Source organism: Nyctibius grandis, chromosome 4 (assembly GCF_013368605.1).
Source record: "Nyctibius grandis isolate bNycGra1 chromosome 4, bNycGra1.pri, whole genome shotgun sequence".
Taxonomy (NCBI): domain Eukaryota; kingdom Metazoa; phylum Chordata; class Aves; order Nyctibiiformes; family Nyctibiidae; genus Nyctibius; species Nyctibius grandis.
The window spans coordinates 81,314,189-81,332,343 of NC_090661.1; the positions used below are offsets into that span (position 1 = coordinate 81,314,189).

At 38.2% G+C, this 18,155-nt stretch overlaps 1 protein-coding gene across 3 annotated transcripts in view; it reads right to left on the bottom strand.

Annotated features, from left to right (window-relative positions):
• Positions 1 to 572: 572 nt before the first annotated feature.
• VCL (vinculin) overlaps positions 573 to 18,155 on the bottom strand; it is a 68,670-nt gene continuing 51,087 nt past the window's right edge. For 2 of the 3 annotated variants that reach the window (XM_068397959.1, XM_068397958.1), the window contains exons 11-21: positions 17,181 to 17,371; positions 15,271 to 15,470; positions 14,631 to 14,759; positions 13,343 to 13,492; positions 12,628 to 12,736; positions 11,325 to 11,627; positions 10,610 to 10,734; positions 10,099 to 10,284; positions 4,605 to 4,808; positions 3,873 to 3,977; positions 573 to 3,164 (exon numbers count right to left, since the gene is read on the bottom strand). In XM_068397959.1, coding sequence (XP_068254060.1) covers positions 3,018 to 3,164; positions 3,873 to 3,977; positions 4,605 to 4,808; positions 10,099 to 10,284; positions 10,610 to 10,734; positions 11,325 to 11,627; positions 12,628 to 12,736; positions 13,343 to 13,492; positions 14,631 to 14,759; positions 15,271 to 15,470; positions 17,181 to 17,371 — 1,849 coding nt within the window. In that variant the 3' untranslated portion in view covers positions 573 to 3,017. Of the gene's footprint in view, positions 3,165 to 3,872; positions 3,978 to 4,604; positions 4,809 to 7,009; positions 7,220 to 10,098; positions 10,285 to 10,609; positions 10,735 to 11,324; positions 11,628 to 12,627; positions 12,737 to 13,342; positions 13,493 to 14,630; positions 14,760 to 15,270; positions 15,471 to 17,180; positions 17,372 to 18,155 lie in introns of all 3 variants that reach the window. The other variant, XM_068397960.1, reaches the window with a different exon arrangement.

An 18,155-nucleotide genomic window follows, 5' to 3' on the forward strand; every position in this document is an offset into this window, starting at 1 on the left:
AGATGCCTTCCAGCCCAGTGGGACTATGTTTGGTCCTACAGCACCAATGCATGTTGGTTCCACAAAGTCAGAACATTTTGCATGCTGGTAGAAATTTTTAGAGATAAAGTGTTTATAAGAGGTTCTTACTGGGAAGGAGTGAAGGAAACAGGACAGTGATGCCATGCTAATCGCCCTTGCATTCAAGTTGGTGAAGGAAAATGCAGATTAATGAAGTGTTGGCCAGAGCAGCAGTTCTTGCCTTATTGACAGGATCAGGCCAATCCCACCCCAAGTTTTCAGAAGCTTGTTGGGTGCTACTACAACAGATGGCCATCAGGCCTTGGGAAAAACTGCCGTTTTCTCCCACTGGACCACCGCTTCCAGAAGGTGCTTTAATTACTAGTTTTATGGGCACAAAAGACAGAAGCAACTCGGTTTAATCTTCTCCTGTTTGAGAAACTTTGCACTTTCTTCTGTTCAGAATATGTAGAAGCAACTGCTCTTTTGCTTTAGTATTTCTGCTGCTTTAGCTTTTTGCTCCTCTCATTACGGTGTTACCCACTGCTCCATTATCATTAATACTCACAAGCTGACATTTGTACAAATGCATTTTTATTGTTTTAACAGAACCAAAGAAAGGTTGAAAACATTAGACTATACAATACATTTTGGTTTATAAACAAAGTTTTATAGTGGTAAAACATTTCTAAGTGACATTCATGGTCTTTTTCAAATTTTTGCTGCATTTCAGGTCTGAAGGCCAATAGTGTTCAAAAAAGCAGTCATTGCATGAGGTGGCCAAGTATCTTAGCTTCTACAAAACAGTTCAAGAACTTACAGCAAACATTCTGGAAGAATTTCAAAGGCAACCATGATTCATAACTTTCCTGCAAACATTCCTCAATAAACAAAAAGTGATCTTTGGCATAAACAATTATGTATTAAAGGCATTAGTAATATTGCATTCATATCAGTCAAGCAACTAAACAGTGATGCTAAAAAAAAAAAATCTCACAGAGAAGCCTGAACTGGGGGGGAAAGGAAATGTGAGGAGCACTGAAAGTAATACAGGAAGACTATTTAGAAAATCCCTTAAAAATAACTCCTACCTATTCAGTGTTATTTACCATTAAATAGAAATTACTACATTACAGTTATGTTAACGATCTGGTATAAACCAACCAAATGCAAGACGTTCAGGTTAAGGCTCTGGCACCCCTTCCTTCCTCTTCCTGTCGCAGGTAATAGCAGGAAGAGAATACTAAGGAAAGATCCACGTATTTCAGAATACCCAGACACAAGGAGTGAATTAAAGACGAACACACGCTGTCTCTTGCTAAGGTCAATATGAGGCAGATGTATTGTAATCAGCTCAACTTCCCTTTTTAGATAACAGTGCAATGAAGGGGGGTAGAGGGGAGAAAGTCCAGGTGTAGAATAACTGTTGCAGACAGGTAAAGGGCAGCTGATTATGTTGTGTGTCTCTTCCTTTGAGCTGTTAAGACTGAGCAGGTTTCCACAAGGGCACTTCTGTTAAAGGTGGCTTGATCGTGCAACAACTTTCAGCAAATAAAGAGGGCATCATGAGGTCAGTGCTGATCTGGGCAGAAGTCTGCAAGCGTTCCTTGCACGTGTGCAGAGACACACTCTAAAGCAATAACTCTCCTTTCTGTCAAATGCCAAAAGAAACTATGGAGCAATTAAATGAATGTATATGTAGATATATGAAGGCATTTTCAATTACAGAAGGATAAAAGCATCCCAAGTCTATGTTAGTAAGCGGGGGGGGATTTTGTGGTTTTTTATTGCTGTGGTTTTGTTTGGGTTTTTTTAAAGATACCGTAACCCTTTGTTCAATTCACTATTGCTAGAACTTGAAAAAAAGATTTTGAGCCTCCAAACTCCAAATGTCAAAAACAGTAAAAATATCCTAGTATATTTAGCATTAGGAACCACTTTGCTGGTAGCCATCAGACTACCCAAAAAGGGTTTTGTGTCCCTGCAGTGCTTGGGTTTCAAAAAGCATCATTGGAAACTGGCAGTGAGGCAGAAGGTCTGTTTTAACTGAATATCTTCATCTTTTAATTTCCACCTTGAGCAGCTGGAATAACATTAGATGGAGGGAAGAGGAAAAAAAAGAATAATTGCATGTGCTCATTTGGTTTTCAAAAGGCAAGAGCCAGCATGTGGCATTTTCTGGTCCTGGACATGCAGCTAGCTTAAAGAACCAGGATTTTTCAGCTCAATACGTTACTGAATTGAGCAAGAAGGAAAGAGTTCCATGATTTAGTCTCCATCCACAAGGCTCAAGCTGTCAACAGTGTGCCACTAACATCCACTGCAAAGCATTTCAGTACAGTACAAGAGTTCTGGAATGCTGATCTACAGGGTGACAGGAGGGTGACAAAGACAGCTCCAGTTTTTGTTAAAGTACTGTTGCCAAGCAAAAATCAAAAGCAAAAAAATACCATTTCAGACATGGAATTTTAATCCTCAGTTTACAACTGTTCTGCTGCCTCCCCCCCTCCCCTTTATTTAAAAACCCCACACCTTCCATCATTTCTGCACGGTTTAAGAACAGCCAGCTAAAATCTTGTTGAAAAGTTGAGTTTTTCTGTATCAATGATTGTCCCTAAAAAACTGCCAAGTCACCAATAGTGTCCTAGACTCTCAACACAAGCTTCAAGTGAGGTCCATGTTTTATATCATCGCATGGAAACTACTGGAATATACAGTGCATAAATGAAATGTGCTTCTGGGAATACAGAATTCATTAAGAGAACCTTCAAAAGCAAAAAAAAAAATAAAGGATAAGAACTGTCTACTGTCGGAAGCAATTTTGAGGTGTTCAATATCAAATGCGTTCCAAAGACATTTAAAATGTATTCTCTTATAATTCATACCCTTAGAATGGGGCATTAGCATAAGATAATCTTAAGATCGCGTATACAACACCTTCTGCTGTTAATATCTCTCTTCTGTTTCCAAAAAAAGGCATTTTATGTTACAGGAAACAATACTTATGTGGCAAGCATTTACTGATACCATGGGGTCTTTCTGACCCAGCGAAGAGTGAATCCAGCATCTGTTCTTATCTTAATGGATGCTGCTTCGGCTTCTCTCACAGTTTCCTTCACAGACTGCATGAGATTCTGGGCATTATGAACCAACATCTCAGTTGCCTGTCAAGAAAAAAAAAATTTCCAACTTATTAGTTCAGGACAGTTGCATGGAAACCCACTGTGCACGAGGATTTCCAATACAACCATCTGTTTATTGCTGACTTAAACTATGAAAAAGTAAATGAAACAACTAGCCTCTGGAAACCAGCAAGTGTTATTCTGACTCACAAGACAACTTTCCCACTTCTCGCAGTACATTTGTGCAAAATCTGAATAAAAGCTTAGTGTCTCAAAGTAGAATAATCTCCCTCTGAAGCCATAACTGCAGGATTTCAACTGAAAACATGCATTTGGAAGCTAAGAGAACTGCAGGACAAGCACTCAAGATGTTGTCGGAGACCGAGTATTTTCAGGACAACCCAGCAGAGGGTACTGCTGCTCCTCCAGCACCAAACCTCCTGCCTCTGTATAAGCAGGTTCTTTCCTCAGCTTGCTTTTTTACTGTTAAATCAAGGAGATTAACAAGTCATTCATATAAAAATTTGAACCAGAATAGCTTTTTGGCTTGGGAAAGATTGATGTTCCTCTATTAAACTGTAGCTTTTGAGCCAGAAACCAAGGTGCTATACCAAAACTATCTTCACTAAACAGCTGAGGTAAACTTCCAAACACTGAGTTCCCAGAACACATCTGTATTACGTGTTGTCTGTTTTCCCCCATAAAACTGATCAACAATTCCACACTACCATCGATTTCTACACCTCTTACCTGTTCCGACTCTTCATCACTGATATTAGTTCTGCCCAGCATGGTAGCTTTGACAGTAGAGAGAATTTTCAGTTGTGTACTGATGGTCGGGATTCGCTCACAGACCTAAGGAATGGGGATAAAAAACACTTCACATTGTAAACTGAACCAATACATTATCTATTGTTTTTTTCAGATAAACTTTTTTATTTTCTTTTACTATTAGATAAGGAATAAGCATAGGGGGGATCTTATAACCTTCGAGACTTTCTGACAAATATTGGTAGGATACTTGAATCTTATTTTACTTGCTTCAGGAATTTTTGGGATGGAGCCAACATTTTTCCTTTCCTCCAGATATTCTTCAAGGGTGTCCTGGGTTAGGAATGGGTGATGTATATTTGTCTGAGACTGAAAAACTACAGAGTGTTATATTTCTGCTACTATTCTTTGATACAAAGGAACGAGTAAATGAAATACAAAGCTATGCAGGCTTAGGACAGACCAGTGTTCATAGCACAGTATTTTTCAAAACCTTTTTGGACACTAGCATCTTCCACTCACCTGTAAACAAATCCTGACTTTACAGAATATATATGGCCATGGGATCTAAAGCCAGACAGAACTTGACAAAACTTTACAAGCCAAGAAAAGATACACATGATTTACTGCCACAACTCCTGTGCTCACTCACACTAAGAGAGAAACAGAGGAAAAAAAAGTATTTGCAGCATTTACAAGTTAACTCATTACCTGCAAGAGGTTTGTTCTAATGCGCTTGTCAGTGCACTGCTTTGCCACCTCTTTGGCTAACCGAGTGACTTCATCTGATGCCTTAGCAATATCCTTTGCACACTGAATAAGGGCACGCTTGTTTCCACTGCCTCCTCTCACCAGGCGTGACATCTCTGCCATTAGCAGCGCCATTCGTTTAGCAGCAGCAATGATGTCATTACCCTGAAGAAAACAGCATGAGTTAGTGTTCATGCCAGGACAGAAGCTTCATAGAAGTCACAACTGAATGGCAGTCTACATTTTGGTAGCAACCCTTTCAAGAAGTTGAGGATGGAAGAACCATTTGTGAACACAGAGAAGGTTTCCTTCAAGGAACGGGGAAGATGTGTACTACTTGTGTGTTTGTGACATTTTTCTTCCTAACACTCAGGAAAAAAAGTTCGCTTCAAAACAGGAAAAGAAGTGGTAAAGAAAAGTGTTAGTTTGTCCATGGGATGAGAGTTACTGCTATGCTGGCTAGGTTTTAAGATAAAGCATGTTATTAGCATTTGAAATTCCAGATTTCCCAAAAAAAGGCTTTTTTTAAATTAAAAAAGTGCACTAAATAGCTTGTTAAACCAAATAGCACTAATTAAGGTAAATAGTGTAGTCGTAACAGTTGAGCATAAAATTTTCAGTGGCATCTGAAACTGAAGTTGGTAAAGCATCAGCTGTGCAGCTATAATGCTAAAGGATAAATGGAAGAGCCTCTGTAACATACAAAACTTTTGCCACAGGTAATGTGGAAGTGAGATGCTACTATTACTTTTTTTTTTTTTTAAGTTATTCCTTGAAAATAAATCTTCCTTTTTGACAAAATCTCCCCCTTTAAAACAAAGCTTCCAGGAGAGAACATCATGATAGTTCAGAAGATAATCTAGTAATATTTCTTACATTAAAATCCACATTTCTTGTAAATCAAAATTAGTCACATAAATACTTCTGAGAAATATTTGAAACATGAATTAAGTATGACCAAGGCAAAACCATTTCTTATACACTGTTCCCGAGAGAAACCTAGTGCAAGAAAAAGCAGACCTAGATGATCAATTGTTAGTAGTCTGTTAGTCTGTTTAGATTCACCTTTGCAGAAACTTGTTAGACAGAAGTGAACTATTTGGTACCATAAAGCATTCCTGTTGTGTGGATGATATATTAGCAGAGTGAGTTTGAGTATTAGCACACTCTTTCCTCAGTATAATTCCACAATTAATGACCAATGAAATTTGGAGCAAAGAGTACACAGCGAGAACCCAACTTAGCAAGTGTATTCCCTATCCCTGTGCACATACTTCCATGACTCACTACTAGCAAATTCAAGAAGATATCCCAGATATTTTACAAATACAGGTGATACAAAAAGCTGAACTACTCGTTACTGTGACCTAATAGCTAAACAGTTTGCTAGTACAACCAGTTAGGATGCAAATGACATAACACAAAGCTTTTCCATGTTTTCACGTAGGAGGATCAAGAAATTAGGACCAGTGTCATTTACGAAGCCCTCTAACAAGTTATCCAAGCATCAGAATCTGAAAAGGACAAGAACATTTTTAAAGCCCTTTTTATTAAAATAGTTTAGTGTATCTATGTAAATATATGCACACATACATAAACATACACACACCCCCCTAACCTTTGTTTGTTATGGGACACCAACCTTATTTTTTGCAGCATGCTATAAAAAGTGACCAGTCTTGCAAACATTTGTGCTTAGACAGAAGAGACAGGCTACTTGTGAATGTCTGAACCGCGTGTTACATTTCCACTGGTTTCATATAAACACAATCTCAATTCAGCAGCTAACAGCATTCAGTGCAGCTTCTTCCTAAAAGAATTCTCCCAAGACCAGCATTTGCAATACAGCCAAGTGCAAGCCAGCAGACAGTCAGTCCTCTTCGATAAACACCGCCATACAAAGCCATTCCTTGTTGGAAGGTATTTTAATCGATGGCATCAATGGAGCCAAAGCACAATAGACACGTTAAATGACTTCTTGAATGCTGTAAGCTCTGCTGTATCTGGAAGTCATTAAGAAACCATTAACTGTGGCTTCCCAGGTAGCCAAAATGAATGGAAAAAAGAACAGGGGGAGGGAAGGCAACCCCTATTACAATTTGAAAACTACCTTAACAAAGAACAGGCAGATGCAAAGGGAGAGGAAGCCTTTGAATATTAATAAGTGACCCAAATCAAGCTTCAATCTGGCACTGGCAAACATCTAGCAAACTTGTGAAGCCACTCTCAGTCCTTAAAATGAAGTGCAGACACACTTATTCATTCAGAATGGCGGGGCCCAGCAGGGATCAAGAGTGATGCAAATGTGTCAGCGTTCCAAATGGCTGGATGCACACGGATCAGTCCCCGGGGAGACTCAGGAGTACCTTACTAGACCACTTGGTTGCTTCCCGATGTAGAGACTGAGCAGCAGCCAGAATGGGCTGGTTAACAGGCTGATTGGTTGGCATTAACAGCAGCTCAGGCTCGTAATCATCTTCAATGTCAGAGGGGAGAGTGAATTCAACATCTGCATCATCCTCCTCATCTACATCTACACCAGCCTCAGCAGCTTCATTAATCACAGTCACATCAGGCTTTGCAGGTGGCAGCAAGGGTGGAGAAACAGGGGACAGTTAGTATAAGAAGCAGAATTTGGTAGAAGAGCACAAACTAAGCTGTTTTAGCGACCAAAACATCCTCTTGGTCTCTCAGGATCTGACAAGGCAGGTCTAGGATCAGGTCATAGGGAGGAGGGGAAGGAATACCAGATTAGCAAAAGGAAACAAACATTTCCCCTGTGAACCAAAGTTACCAAAAATATTACAAAGTTACAATTCAAAGATGCAGCAACATTTTTCATCTGAGCATACAGCTGCTACACACAGAGGCTGACTTGCAGAACAACATTTTTCTGGCAAGACAACGGCGAAATGAATGGATTTTCTGTTTCAATGAAAGCCGTTTTGACTGCATAGAAGTAGGCACAGCAGCTGATTGTGGTATTTGTGCAGATAGAAAACTTTGTATGGAAGCCCGTTCACATATACGTCGTTAGAAGAGATAGCAGCAGGATCACAGAAAAACCACTGACACTGCTTGGGGTAGAGTAAAAAAAAAAAAAACACACACCAAGGTGGGATGGGAGACACTGTAGAAGTGAGTACTGAAGTACTGCAGATAACATGAAGAGGATTACGAAGCATATGATACTGTTTTGACATAATTTTTTTGAATTATCTCCCAAAAAAAGATGATTCAAGCAAATATATTGTGTTAGGGTAGATCACAAGGAAGAGGTAAGTGGTATAACAATACAGGCATTTATAATACAGCAGCATTTCAATACAAAAATATTCTACAAGTTTACTAACTATATTTCTTTGACTAAAGCCAAGTGCAATAAAAGTCAAACTACCCTTACCAAAAATTACACATTTTCAGCTGTGTTTTGCTTAAGATACAGCCTTTTATAGAAAAAACATCTACACCAAGGAGAACACATTGAAGTTTTGGAAGGAAGTTGTTAACTTTTATATACTGCCAAATCAGCTCATCTTCAAAGACAACTTCTATTTAATTCTTAATCTAAAAGTTTCCAAATATCCCTCATTCTCCAATTTATCCAAATGAAGGGGAAGGGCAGGGAAAGCTAAAGCTAAAGCTTTCCCTACACACAGTGTTCAGTTTGTACTCCATGAGAAAAATGGAGTACATAAAAGCCCAGAATCCACTCAGTGGAGTTTTTGTAAAGAAGGAGAAAAAACAAATCGATTTTAAATCTTAGAAGAATGAAGAATGTTATCAAAATTTTTTAAAGACTAAGTACTTGTTCACCCCTGATAAGCGTAACACATCATAAAGCACCAGCAGACTAATATAATTGGGAAAAAAAAGCAGAAGACAGTTGACACAGAGTCTACTGTGATTTAGTATGATCAAGACTTTATACTTCTGTCTTTCCAGGTCTAACCCATATTCCTCAGTAGTACTGTCCATCAATCCCTCTTCCACCCATTAAGTGACTTCTGAGACTACAAAAATGTTTGTAAAACTTCTTCCCCCAAAACATACTGTCAGAATAACTGTACTCTTATTGCTAAAATGGGGCTGCTAAAAAAGAATTAGAAGGACAAATGCTACGCTAATTTACTGGTTTGTTGGTCTCAAATTAAAGAAACAGCAATGAAAATAGTGTTTTATATACTAGAGATGCTAAGCTTAGAGCTCCTTCATAATCAGCAAGGAGTTTTAAGGTTTGCTGCTTGGCTTTGATAAATATATTAACAGTTGCACTACTGAATTTAGAATGTATATATTATATATAGGTAATTTAGTATGTATATAGTAAAAGCATTTTCTTACCTACTGTGTATTGTTAAGTTACCCATTTTGGGATTCAAACACCAAAACACTTTTAGGAAGCTGAAATCAAAGCTTCTGGCCTCAAAACTACCTTCTGAGATGACCAATACATTCCAGTACTATCCCTTTAGTAATATAAATGTGTATTGGGTATATCCAGAAGTATGGGGAAAATAGAGCTTTTCATTTTATGGAAGACACACTCAAACAGATTTGCAGGACTTTTCTATTTTATCTGTACTTCCAAAACAGATGTTCCTTAAGCACAAAGCACTGAAGTTGATTCTGTAAGCTATTCAAGTTTGTCTTCTCATTGACCACCTAATTTGGTGGAGAAAAAAAGCAGAGGTTTTAAAAGCCAGATTCTGACCTTTAATTTATACCTGCAGAAGCCGAAATCTCAGAAGTTCTTACGCAGTTGCTGCCAGAGGAAAAATGTAGCTCTTTGGTGAAAAAAAAGAGGAAAGTAAAAAGTTGTATTAGCATTTATAAGACTGACGAGTTCACACTGCTTTGTCATAGCACTGAAATGGTAAGGAAATGAAGGATTTGGGCCTTGATAGCAAGTGTGACTCACTACAAAAAAGAATGAGACCAGGCCATCTATGTATGGTCGCTTTTCCAAACATAAATGCACCAGATCAACTGCAAAGTAACTTACAGCTCCTTCCAGAATTAAGACAAACCAGCTCATCATTCCCACAGCTGGCATCTGCAACATCCATAGAGACTTTTCAAAGTCACTTAAATATAGCAATCAGCTTGTCAGCCTAGAAAGGCATAAGTATTAGTGACTCTCTAGGTAATACTAGCATCAAGGATCACAAACAGCTTAGCATTCAAGGCATATTTGTGTTCACAGAGGTATGTTAATAAAGCATTCTAGCAACTCTGAGTATTAGAACAGTTGACCCTAGTTCACTCTGAATTCGAAAGAATTTCTAATTCCTCCTACAGCATGAATTTTATAGACCTATTGGTTTATAAAAAACTCTCTCTGTCATTGAGACAACCACCTTTGGACCAAACACACTGATCCAAAAAAACCAATATATATATATATATATGTACATATTCCTTTTAGCACAAGACACATATAACAACTTCTTACCTTGCTTGACCATTTCCGGGCTTCATCATGCAGTTGCCTCGCAGCCATCATCATGGGCTGATTAATAGCTTCTCCTGCTTTCTGCTCTGGGAACTCTTCATCCTTTTCTTCAGGTGGTGGTGGTCTGGGCGGGGGAACCTCACCTTCTGGAAGTGGTGGTTTGGGTGGAGCAAGCTCATCAGTCAGCTAAGAAAGGCAAAAATCTTATTCAGTGCAATGAAATAGCACACAGATTGAGTAAAGGACGGTGTCATGGCAAGACATAATTGCACGCGCTCACGCTTTTTCCCAGCTTTTCAAGTGCATGCTGTTAAAGGAAATACCATGTTTTAATCTCTTCTTTCGAAAGCTGGATTGGTATTTTTTAGACTTAAGGCTACTTGTATGCATGGCTGGCCAGATAATGCATTTTATTTCTATGGAATAAAAATATACTCAAGTAATTTCAGTGTGCAATCCACACGTTGTCAGTGAGAACTGTGTACTGTATTACAAACTACGCTGCACTTACATGAAGCTGCTCAAGGTCAGGAGGAGGAGGGGGAAAATCTGGTTCCTGAGTCTGGAAGGCTTCTCTGACTTTGGCCACAGCTCCCAGAATTCTGTATCCAGAATCCAAGAAACTCTTCTGCAAACCTAACAAAAAATCCCATTACTAGTTTAATAGCATTCTCTAATATTTAGAACTGCAACACTACCCCAAAAAATTACTTCTATTATGTGCTGTGCCAAGTACACTTTTATCTGTGAAAAAAAAAAAAAGGTGTTTAAAAACTACTGAATTGTTTACATTGGATTTATATGTTTGAAATGTTAGTGTTATATGCAACATGCATAAAATAAAGCCTAGGCTGAGTAACAATCACTATCAATAGCCAAAGCAATTCCCAAAATAACTTTCAGAATAAAAGAAATCATGTAATATTTTCTTATATAAAGTAGTACTACTGATAACTAGTAACAAATACTTCTGAAAGAGATTATGAAATCACATAATAAACTAGAATGCTGAATCCTTTTTCCTTGAACATGCCAAAGGTCTTTGCATTTTAAAAGAAGAGGATTCAGCAGCTAGTGGTGTGACCTTGATTTTGCCATTCCGGGATTTAAGTGTATACAAAATTTTTATAAAAAGGGATACACAGCTATACAAGACCAAATGAGCGCTACTTCACATCTTCAGCCAGTAAAAAGATTCATTTGAAATCAGCTGACTGAATCCTTACCAGGATCAGAAATGTTTCCTGCCACAGCTTTAGCATCCATTACCATTGGTGATATAGTTTTGCTTAGCTCATCAGAGGCTGCTTTAACAGCCTCCCGGAATTTAGGGTCTTCTGAATTTTCAACCTCCCGTTTTGCTACCAGTAGGATGCGGTTTGCTCGTCTAGCAATGCTGGTGGCACCAGCTACCAGCATCTGAGGTTGAATGTTGGCCATTGCAACTTTACATTTATCAAGATCTTTCTTAATAGCCTCTTCTGATGCATCCAACAGAGATTTAGTATCAATGGCTTCATCCACCAACCCTAGAATAAAAGTTAAACACATTAATATTCTAGCTTTGTCTGTGGAAAGGGATATTTGGTATTCCAGAGACTGTTCACAACCAGAAAAGTATTTCCAAGCTGGGGGTGGGGAGGGGCAGAACGGGACATGGAAATCAGAACAAGTGTATTACTGCAGTTTTACTTCTGATTATGTGCTACCTCTATCACAGCAATCGTGGTCAAGCTTGCTCCCACTAATGACATCCCAAGCTCTTATTCATCTACTGTGGAATGTTGCTTGAGTCAAGAACTGGCTTACCCAGTACATGCAGCAGAGATTCCTTCCTCCCACCAGATTTCTTTAAGCATATTCAGTATTTTTTGTACCTCTCCCATTCATTCAAAAGGAAATATCCCTCTGGCTGTGCTTTTACTTAAGGGTGATATATAGTGACAAGGTAGTAAGATTTAAAACACCCACAATTTAATTATGGCGATGGAGAAGGAGGTAGTATACAGCCAAGAGACTAGCAGAGCAGTGCAAAGGATCTGCACTTTGGAAGGACTGCAACATTTAAGTGCCCCAGCAAGATTCAGTAGATCAGTAGCTTTGTTTTATTCACAGCTTTCATCAAGCTGTTAACATCATTTTGAACGTATTTTCTTACCTCCACTTAATTATCTGTCCTCATTCAACATGCCAAGACTACGCAGAAAAAACCTCAAGTTGCTACAGTGATATACTGCTAGACTAGCAATCGCAATAAAAAGTAATGGTATTCTGTTTTTCCCACAGAAGAACTAAAGCCGAATTTGCTCCCCTGCAGCTCAAAATGAACACATATGAAGAAAGCTATTTTGTTTATGCTGTAATATATACATATTTCTGGAGTCAGAGAGCACATTCCCACTTCTCTTAATTTATTTTTAATCAGTCATTACTCTTATGCATGTGTAATCAATCCAAACAGAATGGGGAAAAAATCCATACCAGCTAGTTAGCCACAAGTATAATCTTTGACAAAAATTCCTACTTTACCTGTCATCTTTTCTACATTATCAATCCATTGGTTTTTCATGGTCTCAAAATGTTCGTAAGCAGCTTGATTTCCGGGATTTCTCAGGAGGATACGAGCAGCTGATACTACCTGCCAATGGAAAATATTTTTAATTATGGAAGTATCAGTATATAAAAACATCATACATTCTTGAAAACACATTTGTTTTTTCAGGACTGGATGTGCAGGTCCTCATTTGGAATACTAGTTCATTAATTCTAGTTCAACATCTAGCTGCTTGAAGATTTACAATGCTTCTGGAATTTGTTGACACAAATACTTTTCTTCTGGAACTTCAATTATATGCTAATATATCTTAAAAACACTTCTTGAAAGCACTGAAGTACAATACTTATTATACTACCAAAATTTTAAATGGAAGTTTAATGAGGAAAAAAAATTTCGTTAAAGAGCATTTTTTCCACTTACATATTTTACTAAGCCTCAAAGTAATTTTGTTTCAAGGATAAGTCATTAACACTTCTGTCCAAAAGTTGAAGAGTAAGACATGTCATTTAATCAGTTTGTTCTACTTGGTATCATATACACAAATATTTGCCACTCCCCTTTCAAGAGTGTCAGCACTATGTTCCTTGCTGGTATTAACATCTTTCTCTGAGAACAGAAGCATAAAGAAAATTCCACATAAGTCATCCCCAGCTCTTTTAATAGCCCTTCGAGACTAAGGAAGCAAACCTGTGGGGTAAGTTCCCTTGCTGATTTCACCGTTGCCTGAATGCCCTCCACAGTAGTTTTATTCGCAGTTCCAACTGCGGCTGCTTTTTCTGCTGTAGCTCCCAGTCTAGCAGCATGGTTTTCAAAGTTCGCTGCTCTTTCATCAAACACCTAGTTGTCAGAAGAGAAAAAACATTTTAGAAGCCTAACTTTGCTAATAGAATACACAATTTCTTCGAAGTGTCAAATACCAGAGACACCTTCATAACACCCAAAATTAATTCATCTCCTGAGAGGATGCAAGAGGACACAAAAGCTTTGCAGTTGTTTTATTTTTTTTAATCTTTACATTACTGGACTTTCTTCTTTACTATCTCATCTGGGCAACAAAGGATACTACCACACTTTATAGCTTTGAGGTATTAAGTACACTAATTCCTGATGACTACTGCTGTAACAAATACTGTGTTAAAACTATTTTAGCTCAGAGAGATTCATCTTCAAACCCATAATCCAAAAGTTACTATATTTGGAAAATAAATATGGGTTTTCTCCCTAAAAACTGAAGCTTCATATTGGAAAAAAAATTCCCTCCTTCCACAGTCCTTAGTTATTCAAGGCACAGAATACTCTGACAAAAAGTAACCTATCAAAGCTAAATTCCCCAAGGCCTTGGGAATCATTTTGATCCTGTTCAAATCAGCTAGCCTAACAGAGCTGCCAGACACAGAGTTTTAGATACTTCATACACAGCCAGTAGCTTTGAAGTACAGGAAACATTATCCAGCAAGAGAACAGGTTAAATTCATTGATCAATCTTGGCATGAATTTGACTGTTTTAATCAGCTTATATAATGTTGAGATATACCACTAACTAGTGTGTCAGTGATTTTTCATAGATCACCACAGAAAGGTTTGGGTTGGAAGGGACCTTAAAGATCATCTAGTTCCAACCCCCCTGCCACAGGCAGGGACACCTTTCCACTAGACCAGGTTGCTCAAAGCCTGGCCTTTTGCACAAGAATTTTTAGCATGCTGAAGGCAACATGGTATGAACATCACAGGAAGAAATCTTTGCCATTTATTGAAGTCAGGGACAATACAGTTTTCCAGGGATACACAGCAAAATTCGCAATCTCCAAAAGTCCAGAGAGATTTGCATGGCAATCATTATGCTGTCAGAATTAATAAGCATGTATCACAAGCTTGAGGAAAAAAGTGCCAATTCATTTTTCAAAATACTAATTCAGGTAAAATTAAACAATAACTGAAGCTTCATATAGGAAAAAGACCACCTGGATATACTTGCCTCATCTCTGTTGGGAGCATCAGAGGGAGCAGTGGCTGCTACTGCTAACAATTTAATAGGAGTTGTGGTGTCACTAAAAACATCAGAAACCTCCTGGGTCATTGCCTCTTGCATCCGTGTTTTAAGATCCTTGGGAAAAAAAAAAGGAAAATTATTAGCATATGATACAGAAATATTAAGTTTGTAGGGATTCAAGTCCCATAAAACCTCTTATTGCAAAAAAAAAAAAGCCTATTACAATGGCGGGCATTAAGATAAAATGACCTTAAAAGCATGATCAATTAATCACTTCTTACATAATTTTAAATACAAGAAGCTGACATACCACTCCTTGAAGCAGCTTCAGAAGCTAAGAACAGCATGATTTGAGACCTTGCCCCTCAAATTTGCAATGCTAGCATACCGTTTTCTTTTAAAATGAGACTTTGATTTTACTTCTAAATTGTTGATTTTGAATTAATCCCTATGGCATGATATCAAGGCCTTTGTACAATGTTTGTTTTAAGCATTTCAGCTAAACTAACAGGTTTTTTGCTGCACTGTCGTTTTTCTTGATGCCACCCACACACAAGCACTTTATCAGAGAAGTAGAAATACTTCAGCATATTATGTGTTTCACTGCACAAGAGCAGATTTTTACCTTCAGTGAGTCCTGAAGCTGAGCAGCAATTGCCCTGGCCTGAGGAGATTCTCCCTCCCCTCTTGCTGCGAGGTCAGCTAGCTGAGCAGCCAGTTGGTCTACACGGTCACATTTGGCAAGCAGGTCTTGACGATAAGGTCCCATCATGACATTGGCTAAACGACGACCTTCTGCAACCAGACCCCTAATTGCTGCCTGGCCTGCAGTGGAAGAAGTCATGTTGCATTAACATAGTGCAACAAAAACTTGAAAGTATAAATCAGATGCACCATAAAGTACATGACACTTCAGAATTTCTGGCTTTTTAAGAACACCTTTCCAGGCAGTGGAAAGGATCTTCTGCAGTTTATCACTGAGTAATTGGAGTTCAAACCCATACAGTAATTCACCTCTCATCAGTTTCTTTTTGCTGATTACAGCAACTCTAGCTAGGGATGCATCCCTTTTAACTAGAGTGGTCTGACAGATGTTAACCATTACAGCTGTCAGGTATTCCTACATAACTAATCTGTTGACTCCAATAGAAAGCACTGGCAAATTCCAAGTACTGCAATTCATCTGCACATCATTACAAGTCATTAGAAGATAAGCAGGACGAGGGGGAGAAAAACCAAGTAGAAACCATAAATGAAACAGCAGAATACCCTCTCCCAGGATTCCAGAAACCATGGGTAAGAAGTGTCAAGAGTCCAGGATGGAGGGGAAAACAAAAAAAAAAACCACACACACAACACCTTACAAAGCCTCCACAGTGTGTTGAAAGTTTTTCTGTAAAAAAAAATTTATTTTTGGTGTGGGTAATTTCCTTCATCCACTTACAGAAGCTTCCTGTTCTTTCACAAGAATGTGCTCTTAAGTTCTTTCAATAATACAACAGTATTCTTCTTTTAAAAGAAGTCATCGTATATTAAGTCCTTTAAAGACCTACTGAAGAATCATTTTAAGCCAATGCTAACACATAATTAAGCAAAGTTCATGATCAAGCTCAAAATCACTGAGAAGGAAGTTGTCACATGACCTGACTATCCAAGAATCACTTGGCACTGCCACATCATTTTAGAAATTGCTGCACGTAAATTTGCCATTCACAAGTGTCCAAGCTATCAACATCACTAAATCTTTAATTCAAGGACCTGTCATTGGTTGTTCACACAACAGAAGTTACCTTGACAGAGAGGGAAAGGGGTGAGAAAGGTATTAAAGGTTTTAAGTTTTACTACTTCTTGTAAGGCATGTTTCCACTCATCAGATGCACTGCTCAGACATAACTGCGCTGCTTAGACTTAACTGCTATGGAAAAAACTACTGAATCCAGTTTTCAAGCTTAATCCACCTACTTGCAATAGCATTAGAAGAAGCTAAACAAAAATTTTCAGAAATGGTTTCAACAAGCTCTCAGTAGAGCAATTCCTGAACCATAATTATAAGCTCGGTGACAGCATGCTTGGATTCTCAGATCACCTTACTCTTTGATTAAGTAGCATTCTCCTCAGACAACCCAGAAACTATACAAGAAGTGATCTTTTTAGGTCAGGTTCATGAATGTTTTTCTCCTCTCTGAAGGACTTAATTACTCAATTTGCTGGAGTAGGTATAAAATCAAATTTGAGTTACTATATTTGCTTAACAAGAGCAAGGAGCAGTCTGAAGTTTGTTCTACAGCACGCGTTCTCCTGTTCTTCACCAAAGTTGTTTTTTCCAGAAGACAAAGAGAATCATGGGTCAGCTTGATTCAATAATATTGCAGCCAGGACTTGGCTATAAACCTCCAGCCACAAACTGCAGGTCTCCACATCAGTGAAGAGATTCCACACATCCTCAGCATCTCAGGAACAGTAGTTTCAGTCATAAAAATTACTAACAAGTCTAACCATAAAACTGTGGGGGCAAGAGCACGTGTAAACACTTACCTACTCCCCGATCAGCAACTGTAGGATTGTCTATCCACCTTTGAGCTTGCTCAATCTTGCCCTCCAAATGGACAGCTGCTTTAACTGGCCTAGTATTTGCTACAGCCCTGTTTGTTTTGGACTGTAAATTCTGAAGTGATGTAGCTATTTGCTTAGCCAACGCACGGGCCTCAGGAGAGTCACCTTTCCCACTAAGGATTAAAAAAGTATAGTCATATAAAGATCATTTACAGCTAGTCCCAAATTCCACAGGAAGACTGCAATAATACCACACAGATTACAAGCGGAAAAGTAAGCAGCAACAGATTCAAGGCTATATATAAACTTGAAACGAGGTAGCACATTAAGACCTGCAGCAGCTAAATTCCAAGAAAAACTTGATTAAAGTGTCTAATGAAGAAAGAAAATATTTATCTCCATATTGCAACTAGGCATAGCTGAAGATCACAGTTCATACAATAACTGTTTCTCCACTTCCATTCTCAAGAATCCTCTTTGCAAAACTGATAGAGAAATATAATTTCTGAAAGTCTTATCTTTTATATAGTTTGCAGTTACAGCTTAGAACACTGACATTGATTGAAGGGGTAGATATTCCACCTTGCCATTTAGTAAACTGCTTAGCAAAAAAAAGTGCTGACATTTGTCTGTATAAACAAACTTAAATTTCACATGATCTCGCTCCTGTGAAATACTTTGACGGTACAAAGGAGCTCACTTTTGGCTCGGTTTGCCTGTCAAATATTCCATCGGCAGTAGAAAGAATGTATTTTCTAGGTAATGCAACTCTAGTTACTCTCTTTTTTTTTTTTTTTTTTTTTTTTTTTTTTTTTCCTGAGGAAGACAGTGCAAGCTGGGCTTTGGGATAGAAATCATTAGGTTGAAGCATTAAAAAAGAGACCATATTTTATAAATTAATTTTTTTAAAGGATATTAAAAAGTTAGCTTCCCCACCCCCAGGAACTGAACAATTCT